General features: G+C 38.3%; 1 protein-coding gene across 1 annotated transcript in view; it reads left to right on the top strand.

The window, feature by feature from the left end:
- VGLL3 (vestigial like family member 3) overlaps window positions 1-20,422 on the top strand; it is a 70,039-nt gene that overhangs the window by 19,568 nt on the left and 30,049 nt on the right. Inside the window, exon 3 of the mRNA XM_045286270.1 lies at window positions 13,945-14,481. Within this exon, the coding sequence (XP_045142205.1) occupies window positions 13,945-14,481 (537 nt within the window). The remainder of the gene's footprint in view (window positions 1-13,944; window positions 14,482-20,422) is intronic.

The following is a 20,422-nucleotide window of genomic DNA, read 5'->3' as shown; positions in this document are numbered from 1 at the left end:
GCCGCTTGTTTATCTTCAAGCCTTTAAGACCCTAGATGCTATATCTCTTTTTTTTTTTTTTTTTGCTATACCTTTTGATAGCCGGGCACCATCATCTTTCTTCACCACATTTGCTTATGCACACATTTGTCTTCAGTGATTGCATCGGGAAGGTGGGCACCCTCTGATATAATTTTTTGTTTTTTGATGTCCGATGACTGGTCTCTTATACACCTCATGGTCAGACAGACTGGTGTGCTTCTTCCATGTGGGCTTTGATGCTTCTCAGCCATCTTTATGGGAGCAGAAAAACTCATCTCCCAGGAAATGGCTGATAAGCTTGGTCCCCACACCTTTCAGTTAACGGCCTACTGCCTCACACACAGTGGCATTAGGTTTATATAAAGACATACAAGTTAAGTGTAAAACACTACTGTCAGAAGCTAAATGAGATCTACATAAATAGAAAGAGATGCCATACTCATTGACTGATAGACAGAACATTATAGAAATGTCAGTATTACCAAAAGTGATTTATAGATATAATGCACCTTCTCTCTCAAATCCAACAATATTTTAAAGTACAGTAAAATAACTTATCTGCAACTTTGATATGAAAAGGAAGACCAAAAATACAAAAAGAATATTGAATGCTTAAAAAAAGTGGCCTTTCACTTCCCAGTTTCAAAATTATAACCCCTTGCCTTAAAGTCAATTAGAACTCCTAGTGACTCTAGAGACAGAATGGAACAGAATCGGATTCCCAAAGCTGCAACTCTTTATGGGAGGACCTGCTCTATCTTTCTCCAGTGAAATGTGATATACTGTCAGCAATCAGTTTAGCCTTTTAATCACTGTGCAACCACACCTTCTAAAATTCCTGGTAATCAAAACAGCCTGGTACCACATAGATCATAACAAATTGTTTGAAAATCAAGAACTGCACAACACTTAATTGTTCTTCTGTGGAAAAGTACATAGACCAATGAACAGTCCTTCCAGTAGGACAAGAGGACATGGTGGGACATAAAAGGTGTGTGTCAGGACTGTATTCTTGTACCATTTTTACTCAATCTGTGTACTCAGCAAATAAACACAAACTAGACTACATTAAGAACATGCAGTATCACTATTGTAAGAAGACTCATGAACAAGCTGCAATATGCAATTGACACACCTTGCTTGCTGAAATTGAAGAGGACATGAAGCACTTAGTGACAAAGATCAAATTCTGCAGTGTTCAGTATGCATTACACCACAGCATCAAGAAAACAAGCCATCATAACTTGACCAATAAGCAATTATAATTGGAAAACACATTACATATGGAAAACATGTTGAATTTGTCAAAGATTTCACTTTATTGATGCCTACAAACACTTCTCATGAAACCATCAGTCAACAAGTCCATTGAAGTATTGAATTGGACAGTTCTGCTGTGAAAAATCTCTTTAAACTGCTATCAGGCAAATATGTCACCTTGCTAGAGAGGCTGTGCCTGACCGATGCCATGATCTGTGAATTACCTGTGAAGGTTAGACAATGAGTAGGGAAGAATGAAAGGGAATTGATGCCTTTAAGTTATGGTGCTGGTGAAGAATATTGAATATATCACTGCTATCCAGAAACAATGAATACATCCGTCCTGGAGGAAGTACAACCACAATTCTTATGATAGTAGGAGATGTCAAGACTTTACTTTATGTACTTTGTATCAGAAAGGAGAAGATGCTGGATAAATCCATCATACTTGGTCAAGAACAGGGCAGTGAAGAAAAGGAAAATCCTCAATGGGATGGGCTGACACAGCAGCAGCAACGATGGACTCCAGTGTAGCAAGAATTGTGAGGATGGGCCAGAGGCAGACCATGCTCAGTTCTGTTCCACATGAGATTATTACTATAAATCATGAATGACTTGACATTACATAACTACAATAATTTTTATTTTAAACAAGCTCAATGAGATAAAGTCAAATAGTATGGTGAAATGTACAAAGATTTAGAGTTAGAAAATTCTATATGGAGAACATTCCTACCTTATCTTAAAATGAAAGAACTCAAGAAAAAAAATCAAGTCTGTAGTTGCAATGTTGAAAGATTATATGGGAAAAATTTTGAATGATGCGAGAAGCATCCTAAGAAGAAAAAAAAATACACAAAGTCACTGTGCCAAAAAGAATTATTAGACATTCAACCATTTCAAAAGGTAGCATATGATCAAGAAACAAAGACAATGAAGGAAGTAGGCCAAGATGCACGGAAGGCATTAGCCACAAACCAGACCCCAGGAATTGGTAGAATACCAATTATAATGTTTCAGCAAGCTGATGAAGCACTCACTATGGAAAGAAAATTTAAAGATAGCTACTTGGCCAATTGACTAGAATAGATCCATATTTGTGTCCATTGAAAAGAAAGTAGGCCCTAAAGAATGCTCAAATTTTAGAGCAGTATCATCGATATCACATGCAAGTAAATTATTTCTGAGGATTATTCAACAAGGTTTCAGCAATGCATTGGCATCCCTGCTACAAATGCAGGCCAGATTCAGAAGAGGACATGAGAAGGGATATCATTGCTCAGATCGTGAGATGAATCTTGACTGAAAGCCAAGACTACCAGAACAAGGTTTACTTGGGCTTTATTAACTAACAAAGGCATCTGACTCTGTGCACCATAGCAAAGTGCAGTTCACCATACAAAACTATAGATAGCCTTGAGAAGAATGGGAATCCTTATTTTTTCTCATGGAAACCCTGTCCATGGATCAAAAGGCAGTGTGTGAACAGAAAGAGAATATCGGATGGTTGTAAATCAAGAAGGGTGTGTATTAGGGTTGTCTCCTCTCACTGTTCTTATTCAATAATCAGAGAAGCAGGGTTATATGAAGAAGGATGCTGCATCAGGGTTGGGTAATAGCTTATTAAAAACTGCAGTAAGTGGATGATACAATGGTCCTGGCTTAAAGTTAGGAGGACTTAAAGCACATGCTGATAAAGATAGAAGATTACAGCCTTTAGTATGATTTACAGCTCAATGTAAATAAAACAAAAATTCTCATAACTGGACCAATAAGTAATCTCATGAAAAACTGAGAAAACATTGAAGTTGTCAAGGATATCGTCTTGCTTGGATCCATGATCAATGCTCAGGGACATAGCAATAATGAACTCAAAGGATACATTGCATTGGGTAAATCTGTTGCATAAGACTTTTGTTAGAGTACTGAAGATCAAGGATGTTATTTTGAGGACTAAGGTGTGGCTAAACCAAGTAATAATATTTTCAATCATGTCATATGCATGTGAAAGTTGTACATTGAATAAGGAAGACTAAAGAAGTCAATACATTGTAATTAGGTGCTCGTGAAGAATACTGAGAGTACCATGGACTGCCAAAAGGATGAACTACAACCACAATGCTCCTTAGAAGCAAGGATGTAAATAGTTTGTCACATGTACTTTGGATGTTGTCAGGAAAGACCCGTTTCTGGAAAATGACCTCATGCCTGGTAAAGTTTAGGGACAGTGACCAAGAGGACACAATGGCAGGGACACTTGGTTCAAGCATAAGAACAATTGTGAGAAAGGTGCAGGACTGTGAAGTGTTGATTTCTATTATCCAAAAGGTAGCTAGGAGTCAGAAACTAGCACCAGCAACACCTCTGACATTGTCAGGTACTGCTGCCTACATCTTTTGGCTTGGACTCCCCTCATGATGTTATTGTTAGAACTGTATCAGTGAACAGTACAGTCCAAGACTCTACACCCAAGGAATTGAAATGTTAGATGAAGCATATACAGGTATGTCATGAAGGTAATAAAAATATATATATTAGTAAAGGCTGTTTCACTTAGAGAGATGATAGAAGCCCCCTGAAGCTATCATAGTTATGCAGAGACTTGAGGGAAATTTATAGACATACTCAGTGTATGACTATCTAAGAGAAAATAGCTTTAGGCAGAGCCAATGAAAATGCTCTGAAGAACTGAGCAGAGTGTTCAAGAGTGGAGAGAAGTAAAAAGCAGTAGAAACCTGATGGTTTTAGAGCCATTTTGTTTCATGAGAGTGCCCGAGAAAAAGAAATGATGCTCTTCAAATCTTCTTTTCTCTCTTTACTAAGTCTGTATATATATATATACATACATATATATATCTTACTTAGTTAACTCTGATCATTTCTCGTGACACTTAGAATAATGCATTTCTATATGTAAAATAGAAAATATCGATGAAATGATTAAATTTGTGAAATTCATTTGAACCATGCAATGACTAGCAAACAACAACAAACTCCCTTAGCAAGATCATGGGCAACAGATTAGACGAGACTTGGGTGTATTTTTCTTACTTAATTAAGGCACCATTCATTTCTTTCCCTGTAAATTTCCCTGATTTAAACATAGCATTTATTCATGATTTATGAAAATGTCTTTGCTATTGCTGTCTCCAGTTAAATGTGAGTTTTAAAGTAACAGGATAACACTTGTGTCAGATTGAAAGAAGCACCAAAACATGTAACAAAGATATAAACTATGTTAAAGTAATAAAATATCATAAAATTCACATGTCTAATGAAGGGAGCTAATGAAGATTAAGTATTGATTGAAAAAAGTATCTGGGCTGGGAAAATGGGCTAATCATCTTTGGTTCCAGTCTGTGCTTTGTCATTTGTGGGTGCAATGTGATTTTGTGTTAATTATTGTAAATCCATCTGAGCTCACACATCTCTTAGAGTTTTCACAGCTTTTTTGATACACTCACTACTCACTTATCAAGACAGTCATGTTCCAAGGATAAAGAAGTCATTATACAAAAATCAAAATTTTCAAAAATGGAGGATGAATGCATTATTAATTACATGTCAAATTGCATTATTACACAAACTTAAAATTACATCTTTATATAAATGCCAAATTGTACTATATGATGGCTAGATTATATCACTATATAACTCCTAAACCAATGAGAATCCTAGCCCAGGCAAGTGGACACATAACCATATCCATAATAACCAGATATGTTCTTGCATGGCTCTTTGGCATTCATTACTGCCAGATGAACGCATACAGCATAACTGTGTAAAACGATTGGACAGTAGGTTCTTTACAATGATTGTAAGTGCACAGCGCCAGCTAAGGAGAGCTAGCAGGTGAAGCACAGGTGTGGTGTGCATAAGGAATTTAGGACTTGACACAGGGACTCCATGAAATCGAATGCCCTTTCTCTTTCTTATGTTTACAATCAGTTGACTCAGCAAAGCAACCTTGATTATTTATGTTATACACTATTTTATAAAGCTGATATTTCCTAGCACACTACATATTATCTTAGACACAAGAGGTAGTCAAGCCTATTGATAATGTTAGTGACATTGACAATAACAATTGATACAGGAAAAATCACACACCCTACATTCAAGAAAAGAGTTTAACTTGAGCTTGAGGTTTTTATAGTGCTCTAATGCTAAAAAGAATTTGAACTGAATTATGTTTGATTAGAGCATGCATTTCTACTTTAAATTTCTGAGCAAATGATAGTATATAAACAAATGGTCTTATTTATATGTGTACTTTCTTGATGGCACTAAGAAAGGTCTAGTTAGATTTCGAGTACTTTGAGGTCAACAATTTATGACAAGAAATACTTGTACTTTATTTTGTACAATGCCCATCGATTTTCTCTCGCCCCACTATTGGCTTATGTTAGCAAGGACTAAAAGGAGTTCTCAACTAGGAAAAACATGCATCTGACTGTTCTCTTATTCCTACCGAAATACAAACAGGTCTTAAAACACATTCACACACACACATACAAAGGGTCTTCAAATGTTCGTGGGAAAATTCCATTATTTTTAGTTTCCTTGCTAAATATTTGAAGTCTCTTCATGTATATATGTATATCTATCTATCATCTATTTATCTATCTATCTAATCTATCATTCATCTATCATATCTGCTTATGGATTAGAAACTAATGTTTGTATTTCCCCTGGGCTTACCTTGTGTGTGGGAGAAAGATTTGGCTTTCTACTCCCTAAGGAATCTCAGAAACCCACAGGGGGTCCCTGATTCAGCACTGACTCCATGGCCATGGCCTTGTATGGATATGTGTGTATATAGGAACTATGTGTGTATGTGTGAAGAGGACAAAACAATAGTGAAGTAGGTCAAAAGTAACATCTATTACTGACTTTTCAAAAGGGATTAAGTAGTAAATTTATGGATGTTACTTTTATTGTTTCTTCTTGTAATTGCAAAGCAAATCCATATTTCGTAATGATTGATTTACATATAAAAGACTTCTAACATGTATACTAATGATGAACAGGCAAAAGGGAGAAGGGAAAGCAGCGTGGGCTTCCTGAAAGGACTCGTGTGGAGATGAAGGGAGCCAAGCTGAATCTCCAGGAGACAGAGATGACCACAGCAAGCAGCTTGGACCAAACGCTCGGGAGGAAAGTGCGACTTGACTTACCTCACTGTACAGCCTCCAAGGGGGATGGGCTTTGAGCATTACTTCTCAAACTCATCTTAAAGCCACTACCCCCATATCTGCACAAAATTATAAGAGGGCAATCTTTGATGCAAATGCAGAATTCTTTAATAACAGAAAATATAGGAATACAAATTATGTTATATTTGACCCAATATGTATTCACAGGATTTTGAATAATTGAGTGGGAATTAAGCTAAAGCAAGAATAGTTAATGTTAAGGACTGAGTAGAATAGTTTTACTGATATTCTAAAAATTAATTGTTAGCTTTCAAGGCTAGTATTCCCAATCAGTGTTCAGTGTCTCATAGGAAGATTCTCCAGGTTAATGTAGAGCTAGGTTTGCAAACTTATTTGGCCCACCATCACCACCGTTTTTCAGAAAAATAAAATTACTGGCAATTGAAAAATGTTGTACTGCAGCCACAGTAGTCAGAATAGCCTGATGCCTGTACAATGATAGAGACATGGGCCAATAGAACATGACAGAAAAACCAGAAATTAAAGTATCCACCTACAGACAACTGATTTTTGACAAGGGACCGATTAACATTTAATGGAAAAGGGACACACTCTTCAACAAATGGACCTCCATCTGCAGAAGGATGAAATAGAAGCCATCCCTTACCCCATGCAAAAGTTGGATTAAAGACCTCCTTGTAAACCCCAGAGGTAAATGGACAATTAAATTCCAGTTCAGACAGTTCATAATAGCAAGAAGTTGGAAACAATCCAAATGCCCACAGTGATTAAACCATGAAACTTCTCATGACATGGATGGACCTGGAAAACATGCCAAGTGAAGTTAGTCAATCAAACAAGGACCAATATTGTATCAGTTTGCTACTATAAGTATAACAACCAACGTGGGGCAGGTTTCTGCTTCCAGGTGATATAATCTTCCAATCTGGTCTCCCAAGCAAAGAGGTGGAGAGCCTGCCTCAAGTCCATCCTCAATATATTACCCCTTTTAGATACCTTAAAAACAGTTCAGCAGAGGAGACTCCCCTCAACTCTGTATAGTTTCTCACGGTGTAGGGAGAGGGAAAACACTATTCAGTTGTTGATACAACATGGTGCTTAGGTCACCCGAAATCAAGAGTCACTCCAAATCAACGTACACAAATAGTACACAAATCTTACTGGGAATTCAAGTCAGGATGGGTGGAAGGAAGTATGTATGTCTCAAAGAGGATTATTACACGTCTGTTGGTGGGTAAACTGGGTGGAACTGCCTTTCACTGGGAGGGACAGGAAAAGTGCTTGATGATACTTATAAAAGTATACTTATAAAAGTATAAAAGACTTATAAAAGTCTTCACCAAAGGGTGAAGACACCTCGTGCTCTGTTCCTAACTGGATGTGTTTTACCTAGTTTCTATCCAGCTCAGGGTAACCCAGGTCCTATGATATGAACTACTGGCTCTTGAGGCTCTGACTTTTCAAAGCACATACCATCCTCCATAGGCCACTCCACAAGAATTCGATGTAGAAACCCCACTAAGTGAACTAGGCTTTACCTCAAACTTACCTATAACAGAATTAAGGCACCAGTATACGCCCTTGGAATCAAGGCAGAAAAGCCCTAACGTGAGAAGAAACAGATGACTGCTATCCCAAGGTTATAGAATTGGGGTCATTGGACTTTGGTTTGGACCTCCTCTTTGTCAATGCCCAATGAATGGTGCTTCCAGACTACGTAATGTTACTATTTGAATGCCCCCGTTGCTTTCTTATGCCCTGTGTTTTGTTTGTAGCTCTGGTTCTGCTTGGTGAATGACTGCGACGGAAAGTGTTGCCCTATCACCAGCTCACGGTGTTTGTGTAAATGTCCAGCCACTTAAGAGTCCTGTAAGTCAACACTTCATGTAGTGTGATCTGAAGGCAGCCTATATTTCTAAATTTTCTTTTTCAAATTTTTAAAAAAAAAATCTGTATCATTGGCTACATTGATGCTACTATCAACCAGATGATCTTATGCCACAGGGACTGATTTATAATGTTCTCTGACATAAAATAATAACAATGTCTCTAAAGTAACTAAAGAGAAAGTATTTGGGGGCTTGAACTTAATTGTAACCCAACTCTAAGAACAATTGGTTCTATTACATGGCCTTAATCAATATTCAATCTCATGAAGAAATCACTGAAATTATGAGTGCTACAGCAAAGTGTTGTGAATAAACCAGATAATGTCTAGCTATCAGAAAGAATAGTGTCAGCGATCTTAAGAGCTCATCTTAAAATAAGGAGCTATCTCAGTGAGTTGTCAACCAAGTCCACATGGAAGAAGCCCACCAGACTACGTGAGCCAAGGATTATAAATAATACAATTCAAATCTGAAGGAGAGGATAATATAAGAACTTAAATGGAGAACACCTGGTTTGCAGAAGGCTGTGTATGACAAAGGAAGCCCCAAATCCATTTATACGGTTCCCACATGGATTAAGTCTCTGGTGAATCCCCTCTAGCTAGAGTTGAAAGACATGAATAGTCTTGGTTTCAGACAGAGAGCACTGTAAAGTTGATTATGGCAGATGTATTTAAGTTAATATGTAATACATTATCATGGGATTTCCCTTTTGATCCGTTTTGAAATTATAAGTTTTAACATTTTCTGCTCTCTTTTCCATTGAGGTTTTTATGTTTTATCTAGTAATTTTTTTTTTGGTTTTATATTTGTTTGCTGTTTATGTTTTATGTGATTTTCTGTATCCGGGCTAGGTGAAGCTTTGGAGACAGTGACTGAATTAATAATTACCTAGGGGCATGGTAGAAGGGCTCGGGAGAAATGGGGAGCTAATAATGAGGAGAAGATAATGCTCTGAAGTGGATTTATGATGACACAACTCTACTTAATATGGCTGAAAACTGTTTTACAACTTTAATTCTGTAGTCCATAACCCAGAATAGAGTATATTCATCTGCATTTGAATCCCCCCTGCATCAGTCCAGCCCTTTCTCAAGAATGGTGGTGCACATTGTAGGAAACACTGACTTAGAGGTTCTGCACAGTATTATTTCGCATTTTTAATTTTAATATACTCAGTAATTTTAAATTAATTTTTAAAGTTTTATTTTAAAATTAAATTTTGACTTATCTTGATTTGTTGGCCTCCAAATTTGTTCAAAGAAGCAGCATTAATGCCTAAGGTATTCCTGCTATGATGAGACTGAATGAACTACTTGCTGTTCTATGTCGAACTCCTCCATGCCTCTTAAACACATTCTTCTGGTGTATATCAATTGTCAGACAATGGCATTACTAGGTATGTTTTCAGTGTGAAGTTTTCGACAAAGTATCAATTTTATCAGTTTCTATTATACACTAAACCATACTATCCTAAGGTTTTTGTAGGTGTTAAGATGGTCACTGTTAACATCCTCCAAACTTCAAGTACCAATGAGCCTGGGGTCATCATGATATATTAAGATTATGCAGTTCTAAATGGTCTCCACAAACCAGACAATAGTACTGCAAGGAACTATTTCATGCACTATTTTATATGCTTTTTCATCCCAGAAATGTGGCTGTGATTAAGTACTCATAAGCAAAGAGTCATGCAATGAAAAATTTACATACATATGAAATAAGCACAGTGATTCCTAGGCATAAAACAAAGCATATTGTCTGTTTTTTTATATCAAAATTTTGTTTTAACAAGCAAGATACCAAATGGTGATTTTTTGAACTTTAGACTTATTCATAAATATATTTTCTATTCCATATTGTTTCATTTGCTTTTAAATTGCTACAGGTTTTTTTGGTAGAAGGCTACATAGAATTGTATGCAAATTTAATATTAATCCTGGGAGATACTGACTGGGAGAATATGAAGTTGCTTCAAATTTTATTTTTCCCTGTTGTATTTTAAAGTTTTGTCCCATTTTTATGGAGTGCATTTTTAAAAATGGATTTCCACTTTCAATGATAGCCTATTCAGTAACACAATGCAATAGTTCATAAATAGTACAACATATCTTGGTAAAGAATTCACCTTTCTGCAGGCCTATTAAAACATTTTAACATTTATAGAAAGAATAGTGCCATGTACAAATAAAGGAGCAAAAGGAGAAATTACATATATATCTAACATTTTACTGGAGGCACTCAGTCAAGAAGGCTTCCTCTCTGGAAGATACTTGTAGGTTGGATGGCGTTCAGCATTTTGCATAATTTGATCCCAGTCCCGCGCAGGGTCAGTTATGAGCAGACTGAAAGGCTTGGTCTTAAGTAGGGGCAGTGAAAACAACATGACAGTTTGGTGATGACAAAGCCTAATTTGTAATATAAGGACCCTCAATAAACTCTTGTAGGGGGTTTACACTTTAAACAGACAACTTTTGATATGAGAGTGAGAGAAATATTCCGCTAATGGCCATTATTTAAGTTCAATTGCTTTTTTTTCTCATAGTTTAGAGAATTGCCCTTCTTGTTCTTAGCAAGCCATTCTCATGTGTTTAAAAAAAGACAATTGCTAGAAAAATAATGCCAATAAGTTTTAAATGTCATTTTTTGATAGATTGTGATTGCAACAAAACCATCATTCAATTAGAAGTTTGCAGAGATTGTTTGAAGACTCAAAGAACAATGAGCATGCCCGCCCTGTGCCTCTTGAAGAACATCATTTCCTAGGTTTCCCCAGGGGGTTGTAAATCCATGGTGATAGTGGGAGAGAGAGACTTGAATAGCTGTTTGTCCGCAGAATGAATGGGGTGAATGATGATGCCTCTGGTATAGGACTGACTTGGGAAATATGTGAGCGTTTACTAGTGCCACAGCTGCTAGGCATGCTAGGGAAACGATATGTTTAAACACTACAGTTGTAGTTTAATTATGCTGGTCAAATTATATAGGGTGGTTGGCTTGAGTTATATAAGCTTTCCCCGAGGCAGAAAAACTATGTCCTAGAAGTTTACAAAGTGAGAACATGGGGTATGTCAGACTTTAAAAAATACTTGTAGTTCAGAGTACTTCGTAGAATATTTTTCATTCAATTGAAGGATCTGGCAAGACTTTTGTATGTATGACCCACTATGAAAATATTATCTCATGGTACATTCACGATGAATTCTTGAGTCACTTTATCTGCTACTTATAAATTGAAATAACCCATGCATCATTTCACAGAATGATGGATGGTGCTGGAAGATCGCTGGAGTTAGTTCAACTGGCTGATTCATTAGTTGAAGATCCATTCCAGATCACACAATGAAGAAGGGCAAGAGTTAGCCAGAGAGCCAAGTTCTGTAGACTCCCAACCCCGTGCTCATTCAAGTCTACCCCATTGCGGACAGTAGACTATCCCTAAAGCTACTGGTTATTCTAAACACAGATCAGACTATGCCCTTCACTAGATTAAAACCCTCAAATGCTCATGGGATTCACTCGGGATACATCCCTTATTCATTACTAGCAAGGTCCCATTCACCTGGGTCCTGTTAGCTACTGCAGTCTTATTGTGTGTGACTTTCTGCCCACTGATTTTATGTTCCACAAATGCTGCATGTTTTGTTTTATTTTGTTTTTGTTTTTTGCCTTTTAGGATTTATTCCCTTACCCCCCTGATTTCAATGTTAAAGGACATGTCCCTGTCCCTTCACTGGGACATCCATCTCTTATGCTCTCAGCTATTACTCACCAATGGCTGGGTTATGTTGCTTTGCTGGCCTATATCTTTTCTTCCCCTTGTAAATAGATGTACCATGCCATATTATAAGCCCCTGTGTACCTATCAGCCTGCACCAGATGGTGTACAAAACCATGCCAGTCTGGGCACCCACGGACCTTCTACTCTACCACGGAACCCTGGTGGGGTGGTGGAACACATCGGGCTGTGATCTGCATGGACAGTGGTCCCAAACCTCCGGCAGCTCCACGGGAGAAAGATTGGGCTTCTGCTCCCATGAACAGTTACAGCCTCAGAAACCCACAGGGAGTCACCATGACTCAGCACGGACTCAATGGCAAAGAGTATGGATTTTATTAATGGGTAATGATGATGGAGCGGAGAAATTGAGTTGATGTAGAGTTTGGGAGAGCCCTTTCTCTCCATTCCTTATCTGTAAGTGCTTGACACCCCTCCCCCACTTCACTTGCTCTAATTTAGTTCTACTGCTTGAATCTCCTACACTTCTTATTCCCACAAAATCATCACATTCTAGACGTTCAGGTTCCAGTTACAAGTGTGCCCTCTTGTGGCACAAGTACAAAGAGTGCTAGCCGTTGAAGACAGCTACCTGGTCTCTCTCACTTGCTACCTTTAAGACCTTGGGCTTCTCTCTCGCTTCAGTTTCTTCATGTATAAAATGAGGATGATATCATTAACTAATTAAGAGGTTAAAGTGAGCACTCTTTGAGATCACTGATGGAAAACTGTTGACCTAGTGTGGAACATTGGATTAGTGCTTATTGAATGATATTGAATGTACCCTTCTTCGTCTGGAGACTCTCTGGACAATTAATTCTAAAAAGCAAAAACAAAAACAACACTATTTGGAGTATAGTCTTCTTGATGCAAAATTAGTGTTGTGTCGGTGAGTATAATTAAGTGTCGTCATTACCTCTTTGGTATCTTCTTCATAAAAGTGTTCCGTTTGAGTGAGAATTCTATTAGTATTTTAAAGAAGTCGGTAGAAAATGTTTTGTGTATATACATGTGTACATATATGTTGCTGTTCTTAGGTGCCATCGAACCAGCTCCAACCCATAGCAACCCGGTGCACAACAGAGGGGAACACTGCATGGTCCTGCGCCATCCTCACAATTGCGCCTATGCTGAGGCCATTGATGCAGCCTCTGTGTCAATGCATGTCATTGAGGGTTTTCCTCTTTTTCACTGTTCTTCCACTTTGGCAAGCATGATGCCCTCTCCTGACCATATGCCCAGAGTATACAAGTCTTGCCTTCCTTGCCCCCAAGGCACACTCTGGCCTAACTTCTTCCAACAAAGATCGCTTAGTTCTTTTAGCAGTCCATGATACTGTCACCTTCATCTCCAGCATCACAATTCAAATGAAATATTTATATCCAATAGATACATACTTACTGTATAAATCACCATTTTCAGCCTATATTACCACGTCTATGGTTTAAAGTACTTCCTGCGTTGGAGGTACATAGTGGTGACCTCATCTTAGCCTTGATGGCAGTAAGATACCAAGGAGGAAGTGAAAAACGTATGCATCCAGGACTTTCAGAGCTCCACATTGACCTTGAAGACCAAGCAAATGGAGAGCACCACTCAGTTACCACCTCAAATTCTTCATGTCAATTTGAGGTCGTAGAGTCCAGAGGCTTAGCTGATATCGATTCATCTCTGTGGGTAAAAAGCAAAAAGCAAATACAAGTTAGCCTGCTCTGAGATAATTTTGGACATGTAAAGGCAAGTCTATCCTAGAATTGAATCTTATGTAAATATATCTCTATATATCTCTCTCTATTTTTTTTTCTTCTTGTCTTCACAGACAGCTCAGCTCTCTCAAGCCAGCGGAGTAGTTTTCCAGCTTCTTTTTGGACCAGCTCTTACCAGCCCCCACCTGCACCCTGTTTGGGGGGAGTTCATCCTGACTTTCAGGTCACTGCACCCCCTGGCACCTTTTCTGCAGCAGATCCCAGCCCCTGGCCAGGACACGGCCTGCATCAGACTAGCCCAACCCCTCACCCTCCTGTTTCTGAGTCCTGGCACTATCCTTTGGCATCTCAGGTGAGCCCATCCTATAGCCATATGCATGATGTGTACATGCGACACCACCACCCCCATGCCCACATGCACCACCGGCACCACCACCATCACCACCACCACCACCACCCTTCGGCTGGCTCCACCCTGGACCCGTCCTATGGGCCTCTGTTAATGCCATCCGTGCGTGCAGCCAGGATTCCTGCTTCCCAGTGCGACATCACGAAGACAGATCCGTCTACAGTCACTACTGCTACCTCAGCGTGGGCCGGCGCCTTGCATGGGACAGTGGACATAGTGCCGCCTGTGGGGTTTGACACAGGTAAGCAGGGATCTTCTTCTCTGTAAAGGAATAGACGTTGGGGATTTTTTTTTTTAATGAGTGAGAGGCATTTTAAATACTTCAAATAAATATATATATTTCTTTTAATTTAAAGATCATTTTATTGGGGCTCTTAAAGCTCTTATAATAATCCATACATCAATTGTATCAAGTATATTTGTACCTATGTTACCATCATTATTTTTTTTAATCAATTTATTAGGGGCTCAAAATATATTTTTAAAAATATATGTCAAATTGTGCTTTGTCAATATGTGCTTTAACCATTTTGCACTAACTTCTGCATTCCTGCAGAAACTGGTATGACTAACTTATGAAGTACAGCCTGAGAGTCATCCCCGAACTTTTCTCCCGTCTCTTAGGAGAATATTTCCCTTGAATTGACATCTTTGATACCGTCTCAAAGAGGTGACCATACCTTTTACATTTCTCCCTCTCTCTGTGTTCAATACTATCCTGTGTAATAGAATTCAGAAATAATCGCTTCAACTATTTTTCTTTCGCTTATTTTTATGATGTCTTATTGATTTCTACAAAATGAACTTTCTACACTATAGTCCGTTGTCCATTCTTTTGAATAAGAATTTAGAAAAATAAATTAAAGCATAATTTGAAAGAATGACCTTGTCCAATTCTTCTTGTTCCCTCTCTATTTTTTCTTTTAAAGTTTCTCTCTCTCAACTTCTCTGTCTTTCCCTTTCTCTGATTCAAATAGCATTATCTACACAAACTGCTATAACGTTTATATTCAGGAAATATACATAGAGCCTTTACCTCCTTGGAATTCACTACTTCAGAAAACCATGGTGTTAAATGTTTGTCTGTTTGTTTCCTAACTGAGCTTGTTCATGGGATTACTTACGCCCCCAACAGTCTACCTTCTAGAGTCGCTCACCTCCAATCCCAGATTCTGTGTGTTATTCTAGAACTTGCCCTCTAAAAATGTAAAGAAAATGTAATTTCCTGTAGCTTCTCTGTGGTGTTGAGAATCTCTAACCTGAATGCTAGTTCATAGTAGAGTATTTGCTAGAGCTGTAAATGCTTCAACATCCAATTGTATTTGATTTGCAGGAGTGGGGTAGTGTTCCATTGGCTAACCACGCACTGTTGGGTATACTGTGTTTTTCATTGCCTTACTTCACCAAATTCAACTTGCCCGGGAGTCTCTGGGTCCAAGCTGCTTCTACAAATGAAACATGGAGAATCTGGGTGATTCCTTTTGTAGGGCAGACATGAGACTATCCTTCATATTTGTCATTTGACAAATAGTAGCAGAAGCAAGGCGAGGCAAAATCATCTGAGACTATGTGCCAGATCTTAGGTGGAGTCCCAATTCTTCGTTTCCACGAGCAGAATGATTTCAGAAGTGCTCCTGATCTCCCCTCCGTGGCACTTGCTGCACAGGGTGCCAGGTCTCTGAGCTGGTGGGATGTGCTCCCCTCTGCATTTTATCGCATAAGAGGGGGTTTGTAGTTGTTCTCCAATTCTCTGTCAAAGTTTATCTAGGTTGTATCCCTAATGTATATGTTACCCTACCTCCTGGATTCATTGTTGAGAAATTCAGCTTGAAATAGTCCATGGTATTGAAAATTCATCCCACTCCTTTTGGAAGTGGTCAACAAGGACATCTTTCTATTGTTTTTTTTATTTTTGTTTTAATCTTATTTTGCTTTTTTATTCCCTAGAACTCTAAAGAAGGTCCATTGGCGTGTATCATGCAATCGTTCTTGATAGTTTTAAGCTGTGAATTAATATTCCTTAAACAATATAAGAGGTTTTAAGAGGCAGCAGTAGTTCCATGGCAGAGCTTTCAGTTTCCCATGGGAGGAGAAGACATGACTTTACTTTCTGGTCAATGAACCTCTTGTGCAGTTTCAATTTCCATGGAGGCCTATGTGTTACTATGAGACAAAACAAGTTTCAACAGGATTCTGAGAATAGGAATAAGAAGAAAAGCCTTAAGGCATACTTACTTAAGAAAACATAAGCCAATGCGAGCTCACTACCCGTAATTGATCATGGGATGTACAGGACCGGGCATTGAGTGCTTAATGCTGCCTGGTGCCAATTATAAGGCATTGGATGAGATGGTTTATGATCACTTTAAATATTTAAACCAAATCTGATATGGGTATTTTTAGATTAATTTACAAATATGTCTACTAAGTCTTAATCTCTCATTTGAAATCTACTTGTCCAAATCACACTGCTAAATGCCAAAGCCGAGATTTGAACTGCCCTTCTCTGGGAACCTGCTGGAAGAGCATCTCCTGTGTAAGTCAAAAACGGGAATGTGTATTTCTGCTTTGGATGCATATGCTGCTACTTCATATCAGTAAGAGTTTAGGACCATTTTTACTATTCAGTCCATCCTATGAGTTTGAATGTAATTGAGAAAAGTAAGGCAAAGCAATAAAGTAAATAAAGAGGAGACCATTAGTATAATCACATATCGGGCAGAATTGGAGATCATAAAATAATTTTAGTCCCTAATTGGAATTTGTGGAGCTTTGTGTGGGGCTCACTTGGCCCAGTGGTTACTCACTGGGCTGCAATCTGAAAAGTCAGTGGTTCAAAATCACCAGCTGCTCCTTGGGAGAAAGATGAAGCTTTCAAATCCTGTGAACAGTTAGTCTCAGAAACTCCCAGGGAAGTTCTACCCTGCCTGATATGGTCGCTATTTGTTGGCTTCGACACGACAGTAATGAATTTTTTGAGGGCTTTGGATAGAATTCATATTCTAGGAGATCCAATCCAAAGGCAAAACTGAGTTTCAAAGAAGTTTCTCATATAAAGATTCACATCTTTCTTGTTCCAGAGATTAGACCCTCCAAATACTGTGGAATAACAATGGCTACTGCAATTTGCCTCTGGAAGTAATAATCTGAGGCATAGCCCTGCTGTGTGTACACAATCAGGGACAGGACCCAGAGGAGAGCACACCCCTTTCCATCACGCTTAATTTATAGAAGAAAGGAGAGGGGACTGAGGCCTATGTGCTTCTGAACTCTGGATTCACATCAAATAGCACACCCCTCTCTTGTAAAGGAAGGAGAGAGGGGTGCGGTAGGTGAATCCCCTAGGAAACTGACTCCGAGACTCAAATCTGCTTGAAGAGGGTTTCCTGCAAAGCATACTTGGAACATCATCTTTGGGTAAGAGGAAGATTGGGTAGAAGGAGGAGTGGAAAGTTGAAACAGAAGCTTTTGCAGATTCTATAGAGAGTCCTGGAACTGGAATGGCATTTCACAATGATCTTCGTGACTTGTCTTAAAGAAGTTGAGCTTTCCGGTTTCTATATCAACACATTATTTAGGTGTTGCTACCTCTGGGAAAAGGGCACGTCATTGGGCAAGGTAGCTTTCTTCATCTGAAGGCCATTACCCCCAAAGAAAAACACCTATGTGATGTGAGTTGCCCAAAGCTGGGAGGATAGATGTCTCACAACTGAAGAGGAAAGGCTCCGGTGGCTCGCTGTAGCATCTCCTGAGATGGGGAAACAATGAGAAGAGTCCTAAGTACTCTGGACTCTTCCAACGGCTTTTAAAAGGATGAAGTTCTTGTATTCTAAGCCCAAGTTAGAAGGGGCAAGAGGAGTGAAAGGACAAAGACCTAGATCCTGCTAAACAATCATGCCACTCAGAACAGTGTCTCAGTTTAGAAGGCATCAATTTTTCATAGCTACTGAGCAGACAAGAGGTAAACCTTCATTCAAATGAGACATGTTAAAACTGTCGAAATCTCGGTACCTAGCCCATCAGCATGTTGGTCATTTTCACATACTTACAAGATAAATACATTAATTTATTTTCAAAGCAATTTAGCTGAAGACATGAAATTTTTTTAAGTATGGAAATGGCTAAGTAATGTTATGAACATTTTTATCCTACAGCCATTTAAATATATTAAGGGAATTTGTAGGAATTCTGAAAGTTACTGTGATATACTGTTTAGTTCCAAAATAAAATTTAAGAATGGCATACTATAATTCAGCAGGCTTTTTCTACTGAAGAGAATATCTTAGATTTGGAGGCCATATTGTAGTCGTCATGATTCTGCTGTTAAAGGGTGGAAGTCACACACAAGAGTTAAAGAAAAAACATGGCTGTGTTTGAGTAAAACTTTATTGGTTTTATATTATATATGCTCTGCATATTACTTTAAAATTTTGTTTGTCAACCATTAAAAATGGTAAAAACCATTTTTAGCTCACTAAACCAAATAACCACACTCACTGCCACTGGATTCATGTCTGCTCCAAGGGAGCCTATTGGACAGGGTGGACTGGTCCCGTGGGTTCTGAGGCTTGTTTGGCCGCAGAAAGCCCCATCGTTCTCCCTTCTTAACTTATGGGCTGTTCCAAAATAGGCAACAGGGAAGATTTGATACATTAAAATCAGTGAGCTATAATCCATAAGATAAACTTGATGTTTTTTGATGTGTATAATTTACTGTCTTGCTTAACATATTAATAATGTTGTACAAACTTTGCTACTATTTATTTCCAAAATATTTCCATTATCCCAAAAAAAATCGATACCAGTTACCTATTATTCTCTATTGCCAACTCTCTAATCTCTGGCATCCGCTAACACACTTTGTCTCTGTGAATTTTCCTATTTAGACTACCTATTATAAATAAATCATAAAATATATATCCTGGTTTAAATCAGAGAATATTTGTGTTGTACTGACTATGCAAAGGCATTCAACTGCATGAACCATAACAAACTATGGTTCCATTGAGAAGAATGGGGGTTCCAGAATGATTCATTGTGCTCATATGGAACCTGGACATGAATCAAGAGGCAGACTTTCAGACAGAACAAAATCATAGTGCATAGTTTAAAATCAGAAAAAATGTGCATCAGGGTTGTATTGCCTCACCATACTTATTCAATTTGTATGCTGAGCAAAGACACTGAGAACTGGACTATGCGAAGAAGAGCCAGGCATGAGGATGGGCAGGACGCTATGAACAACTTGTTGTACACAGGTGACACAACCTTGCTTAGTGAAAGTGAGGAAGTGCTTTTGAAGCAAGTGCTTCAAATCAAGGATTTCGGCATTTAAAATAGATTAAAACTCAATGTAATGAAAACTCAAGTCCTCACAATTGGACCAATCAGTATCAAACATCTTGATAAAGGGAGAAATGCTTGAAGTGGTTGAGCATAGTTGAGCATAGAAGCAACATAGAAGACCATAGAAGCAACAGTCAAGAAATTAATCCATGTATCCCAAAGGAAAGATGTTACTCTGAGAACTCAGGTCTTCCTTTTACCAAGCTGTGATGCTTTCAGTTGCCTCTTGTGCAAGTTAAAGTTGTACATTGGCTAAGGGAGACTACAGGAGAATTAATTCATTTGAATTATGTTATTGCTGAGGAATTTTTAAAATACATCGGTTGCCACAAGAACAAACAAATCTGTCTCGTCAGAAATATATCCAGAATACTCCTTAGGAAAGTGGATTATGAGAGATAACTACATTAAAATCTAACATCTTACTATCTGATTTCCCTTTGACCCATTTTAAATGTATTATAGTTTTTAAGATTTTGTTTTCTTTCCATTTGGAGCTTGTCTCTGTTTTATTTTGACTTTGTTGTTAGCTTTTTTGACACTTTGTTGTTGTTGTTTTTTTTCATGTCTTTTCGTATAGGAAATCTGGGATAGGTGAATCTAGAGACAGTAGTTGGATTAAAGTTTCCTTGGGGGGTTGGCAGGGAAGGTTGGGGGAAAATAGGGAGCTAATAACAAGGAGTATATGAAAAAAGGTTCTAAAATTGATTGTAGAAATTACTGTACAACATTTATTGATATTATGGAACTATTGGATTATATGGGATTTGAATTATGCCCCTATGCATACACACACACACACACACACACACACACACACACACACACACACACAC

This window comes from Echinops telfairi, unplaced genomic scaffold, assembly GCF_000313985.2.
Source record: "Echinops telfairi isolate 266 unplaced genomic scaffold, ASM31398v2 ScPeMD7_6;HRSCAF=24_1, whole genome shotgun sequence".
Classification (NCBI taxonomy): Eukaryota; Metazoa; Chordata; class Mammalia; order Afrosoricida; family Tenrecidae; genus Echinops; species Echinops telfairi.
The sequence above is the reverse complement of the archived record's forward strand: the minus strand, read 5'-3'. Positions and strand labels throughout refer to the sequence as shown.